A 6,277-nucleotide genomic window follows, 5' to 3' on the forward strand; every position below is an offset into this window, starting at 1 on the left:
GGAGATCATTTATAAAGACAAGCAAAAAATAGTCAATGCAAAAGTGACATATTTCAAGTGAAAAAAAGTTAAAATTTCAGATAAAATTATATGAATTTTCAAAATTTGTTTAGGTAGTGTTTCTATTTATAGGTCATAATTTAGTGTCAAGCGATATAATTAGTAAGGCTTAGATTATTTGATCACGACACAAGATCTCAATTGGCACAACGTGCTTGGCCAGATATTATCGGCCGTCACAATCCTTAAATATAAACAAAACTAGTTAATTAACATTTTTAAAGTGTTAATATTTTATTTTAAAGTACTATATATTTTTTTAATTTTTTTTATACAAAGACTCGACTCAAGTGTTATAGTTTGTTAATGTTTTTTCAAACACAAATCATAGAGATATTCTTTGCCTTAAAAAAACTCCCTTTAAGAACCATAAAATTGAAATATATTGTCAATAAAAAATAGTTTAAGTTGAATAATTTTTCTCTATAATTTGAAGAAATTAACAACTTAATTATTAATATATATCCAGGTGCATTATTATAATTTTAGATTTTTAAATTCTTACATTTATATCAACTTTCCAAATATTTGGTCCATTTGTGAGATAAATAACATTCATAGTTTTGTCAATCTTATTATAATATAGAATAAGACCACTAATAACAATACTTAAAATTGTATTAGAATCTAATTTTATTTCTGTAAAATCTCATATAACAACAATTGACTCATCATATAAAAAATAAAGTTACTATTATTGACACTAGAGCTTGGTTGAGGAAGTTTTTTTTTAAGAAAAAACATTTTTTGATAAATAAAAAAAAAAAGTAATTTTTTAGGGTTAAAATATCAAAATATCCTTATATTTTCTCTTTCTTCTTTTTAGGTTAATAAAGAGTAATTTTGATATTTTAATAAAGTAAATTAGTGATTAAATTGATGAAGTGGTGTTAGATTTTATGTAAAATTTCTTAAAATAATTCAAAAATCCAAAATCAAACAAGCTGTTAATTATACTAGCAACTAATATTGTCATATAATCACTTTAAAAACCACTTGTCAGAATATATATATATATATATATATATATATATATATGTTCATTAGTAGCTACTAAGACTTTAAATCATTGAATTTGTAACATATCTCCTCCATGAAATGAGAATTCAACTTAATCATTTTATAGTACTCTTCATATAAAAAAAAAAAAGTTACTATTGATTCAAATACAGTTGCGAACCCTTTTATCAAAATTGAGATGACATGTTTTCACTTAAAAACAAACTTGGGCCTATAAAGATTTCTTATAAATGTTCTATGTTTCTCAATTTGGGTACTTTTGTGTGTGTTTCTACTTAAGATGCAAACTATCTTCTTTCTTTAATGCTTCACCATCAAATTTGTGGAACTTGATCTAGGAGAATTTGGACTTTTTTTAATATCTCTGAATATCTTCTTGATCAGAGAAGAAGCTTTGATTACCAATGATACAAATCCTAATTGAGTTTTTTTTATTCTTAAAGAGAAAATGGGAGATTGAGAGTGTTCTTGAGAAATGAAAGATTGATAGAGTTTCTTGGAAAATTAAAAACCATATATATAGACAAATATTATATAGGATTTAATAGCATTTTTATGCATCTTCCTCTATTTAGTATCACCTTCCTTCAAAAAAACATGAAAGAAGAAAAATAGTTTATAAGTTGAATCTTAAACTGTTTTAAGCACTTAATTATACATATAATTAGTTTAAGAATAAAACTAACCCTAAGAGTTGCATGAAGATAGATTTTCAAATTAAGTATTCAAAAGATTATCACTTTTTAGTTTTACAGCTCTCATTCAATATATATATATATATATATATATATATATATATATATAAATCTGATGTCTTTCATGCGGGGGCCTGCTGTCAGCTTCATTATCGATTCTTTTCACATTCCAAAAAGAGTTTAATTAAGTGGGTTATTAAGTCCCAATAAAAGATAAATATATATAAAAAAATGGTCCAAAAAGCCTTTAATTGGTAGTTTTGTCTGCTAGCTGCTATTGCTTGTTTGTTTGTTTAACTGTACTCTGTCTTCTGTCTGTCACTCACTCAAAAGCCATATTCAAAACCATACCATCCTTTTTGGTTTTCAATTCTTATTATTAGATCATCTGATTATTAATGTCTTTTTCATTTTAAATGTTAACAACAACTTTGCGTTTTAGTACTACCTACTATAAGTTAAACGATTATCATTATCGATAAAAGATCAATTTTGATTAAATTTATTGTAACTTTTTCGTTCATTACTCTTAATAGTATAAATTGAGAAAAAAAAAAGGGGTTAATGAGACATGTTTGTTTCTACTTATTGCACAAATTAATTTAGCAAATTGCGAATTATACTATGCACTTATAAGGTTGAAAGAGAGACATAGAGATAATAAAAAAGGGAAATTTGGTGCCCCAAGAGACAAGCATGCTAAGAGGAGCCACGTTGCACAACGCATGCTAGACAAACCATTGGTCCACTGGCTGGACCCCTCTAAGGCCTTGTTCGTTTTGTTATTAATTGAGTTTGTCAAATTCTTGGCTGATCATATATACACAATATTTATAAATAAAAATTATGACATGATATATGGATACGCACATCTACTGATCACAAGTTTAAGCTTCAAATCAACTAGAGGTTTTACAATAATTTATACCTTGAAAAGCGATATTTTGAATTTGTTTGTTATTTCGTTTTTCGGTCTTTACAAATCATACCCATGAGGTTATTTGTAAAAATAAATCATTGGTCCAAAATCACAAAAGAACTTGTAGGATTGAGGTATTTTTTTTGTTTTTTATGCTAAAAATGTGATATACTCTCTCATTTCCTAATTTTTTCAATTTAATTTATTATTGTTTATCTAATTCTAAAAAAAAAAGGTCAAATCCACGACGTTATCCATAAATTAAAGAAACAATCTCCAAAACGAAGAACAAATCAACTACCAATAAATGGGCTAATGAATTACTTGAACAACCAATTTACTCATAAAGGAAAGAAAAGAACATAAACCAGGTAATTAACTATCATGGACATCCAATAAAACATGAACAAAATCGGCTGAATATCAAAGTAACATAAACCTTGTTAATTTAAGATGTTTTAGTTTAGATTTTTTTTGTGTGTGTGAAAGAGTTAGTTTTCCTACTTACTCCATTATTGACCCCACAATGCTTTTCTAGCTTTAGTACTTTTATTAGAATGTTTCTTTTGGTGAGTTATTATTAAAAAGAAGATATTTATTTGATCCATATCTTTATCAAAATGTGCATATTTATTAAAACTTTTTTGAACTCAATATCTTAAAAACACAACTTTTTACACTTTACTACAGAGCTATGAGTCTCTAGCTATCAATTAAAAATTAAATACATAAATAAAATCACTTTAGTTTAACAAGAAAACAAATACAAAGGCTATTGTATATTTTTGAAAAAGTGAGTCTTTTATAAAGATCAAAATTATAATGAAAACAAAACAAAATACGAACTAATTACGAACCAAATACTTGTATCATAAGTTGACTATATATTATAACGCGCAATTGATAAATTAAGGTGAGTTCGCATGGTATTTGATCAATATTGACGATCTGGTCTATCCCATTGTTATTGGTTTTTCCTACTAGATATAGTGAGTTAGTAACTGCATTATATATAATCAAACATATTGTCAATCCTCTTATCTTTCAATGAAAGAAATAAGAAGAGAAAGATATTTGCACTCATAGAATTAGGCATAGAACATTATTTTACACAACATTACTCATCAAAAGATGTATGCAATCTTAGAGTAGTACTACACATTATGGAAATATTAGTAATTACAAGTTGGTTTTGACACCAATTGTGAAGTCTATCTCCATATTATTAATGTGTAGGATCAAATATACAAATTCCAATATCACCATATGCGCCCGAGTTAAGAAAGCCACTAAATCTCTTAACTTCTTCTCGTCTTCCACTCTGCAACAAAAGCAATGATGTAATATCTGAATCATCGCAACCAATATTGTTGTTGTAGCTATTATCATCAAGATTATTTTCCCTCAATCTCGAGTCATGTTTATCTTCCTGGCTTAGTTGGGAAGCAACAAACTTGTCGAGTGCCCTCCAATCTGTTACTTTATTCTTCACATTCACATAGTTGTCGACATTGATGAATCCTTTGCTTTGATTATCTTCCTCATAATTATGAATTATCGATGCGGTTGCTAGACTCTTTGGTAATGGAAGGGAGGGGCTCTCAAGTTGAGGGAGTTTAACAACTTCTATTTCTTCCTTGCACAAGAGATTCTTGTTATAGGGTAAGATATTACTCGAAGAGGATTGCCTCCTCATGCCACTAGGTAATTCATCATAGAAGTAGGGCGAGTCCCAACGATCAACACTTGTCTTGGCTAGCCCATTTGTTCTTTTCTTGAATGCTCGACAAACCACCCATCCTTCTTCCTACAAGAGTAAGTTTCTTCATGTTAGCTAGCAAACACATTATTATCAAATGAGTTCATTGATGAAAGGGGATGGAGGTTGCGTCTGCAAAAAGCAGTACTAGTACTATTGCACATTCTCTTGTTCTACAGGCTAAAGACATAAATATTGAAGCTGACAACATAATATATTTAAGGAAGGTTCAAAATCCTACCTTAAAAAAGGCTAGGTCATGATAATATATAAAATACATGAGTTGAGTTCACTAATGGCAGTACACAATTTGGTAAAGAAAGAAAAAAGGACGGAGGAAAGAACCTGATCAGCTCTCTTTTCTGCAAGTGATCAAATCTAGAGGAAATTTTTAATAATAATAATTTTTGTTTGGAAAATATCATATTTATCTACAAATTTAGTTCATTTCGTTAAATTCACTTATATACAAGAACTATTTTGTTTATGTATACAAACTTAAAAAATGTGTCAAATTTATGTAAAAAATAGTAAAATAATTAAGTTATAACAAGATTGTGTAATTCGTTTAGTGGCTTGAAACCTGAACTTGCTTTCTGTCTGCTGCTGTTTATCCAAAATTTACCCATATTATTATTTTTCGATTAACTTAATAAATTTGACACATTTTCTCAAATTTGTATGCATAAACAAGATATTTTCGATACATAACTAAATTTGACGACATCAAGAGCCACAAAGTGATGATGTTTTTCATGCATGCATGAAAATTGTAAAACCCAATGAGCACTATTTGAAAAATGGTCTCCACAACAATTAAAAAAAATAGTTCTTGAAAATAAGTAATTTAAAAAGGAAAGGAAGATATATAATTTGCCTGTGTAAGAGTAGCAATATTTTGATCATGGGAATCCTCGAGTCTGTAGTACTCGTGCATGATCCAGTCAGTTTTCTGACCGTTGGGAGCTCGACCTTTGTAGAAGACTAGGGTTTTTCTCATACCAATAATTACAATCCTAGACTTATCATACACCGCCTTGTCTCTTCCTGTCGCCTTCCAAAACCCTGCCATTGTAGCTCTATTCGTCCTGGTTCCCGTAGGATATTTCTTATCTTTATGGCTAAAGAAATACCATTCATTCTGTTCCTCGTACCCAATCCAACATCTATCTGCAAACCAAACATATATAAATACATTAATTATAAGTGAATCACCAATTGATTATAATTAAGGTTGATCAAATCATGTATTACCTTGAAGATCCCAAGGTTCGATCCTATAAAGATCAATGTCGCGAATAACATCAAGATGTATCTTTTGAGATTCGATCTTCTTCTTTAGATAGTATCCAACGAGTTCTTCATCTGTTGGATGGAATCTGAATCCTGGTGGAATGCATGCATCAGAATTCATGTTCAATATTTTTTTTTTTTGATGATCTTTATTTTCTCTCTCTACTGTTAATTTCTTGTTGCTGCTACAACTGCATCAAAGTCATCGCCTTCTTATTAACCCTTATCATCATCTTTAAATCATAACCATATATCATATATATGAATTGCAAATAATACAAAAAGGAGAGAAGGGGGGGACTGGCTTGGGGAGAAAGGAATGGGCTAAAAAAAGGTTTAAATAGGAAAAAGGTTTCTTGATGTCATGCCAAATTAATAGAAAAAAATTGTTGTTTTTTTAAAGAATTACAAAAAGGGAATTAAATTACTTGTTTTGCATATTGTGATTTGAAAACTTGGTGAATATTAAAAAGAAAAAAAAGGAATGGGTGTTTTAGATGAATTAACAAGACAAAGGAGAAAAATGAATAA

General features: G+C 28.8%; 1 protein-coding gene across 1 annotated transcript; it reads right to left on the reverse strand.

Annotated features, from left to right (window-relative positions):
* Nucleotides 1-3,684: 3,684 nt before the first annotated feature.
* Nucleotides 3,685-6,012, reverse strand: LOC124914799 (NAC domain-containing protein 37-like). Its single transcript, XM_047455407.1, has 3 exons — nucleotides 5,708-6,012; nucleotides 5,331-5,623; nucleotides 3,685-4,501 (listed from the first exon to the last, which is right to left on the reverse strand). Exons 1-3 carry the CDS (start codon nucleotides 5,865-5,867, stop codon nucleotides 3,920-3,922), a joined length of 1,035 nt encoding a protein of 344 aa, XP_047311363.1. The 5' UTR covers nucleotides 5,868-6,012; the 3' UTR covers nucleotides 3,685-3,919.
* Between the last annotated feature and the right edge of the window lie 265 nt (nucleotides 6,013-6,277).

The sequence above is a fragment of the Impatiens glandulifera genome, chromosome 9 (assembly GCF_907164915.1).
Source record: "Impatiens glandulifera chromosome 9, dImpGla2.1, whole genome shotgun sequence".
Taxonomy (NCBI): Eukaryota; Viridiplantae; Streptophyta; class Magnoliopsida; order Ericales; family Balsaminaceae; genus Impatiens; species Impatiens glandulifera.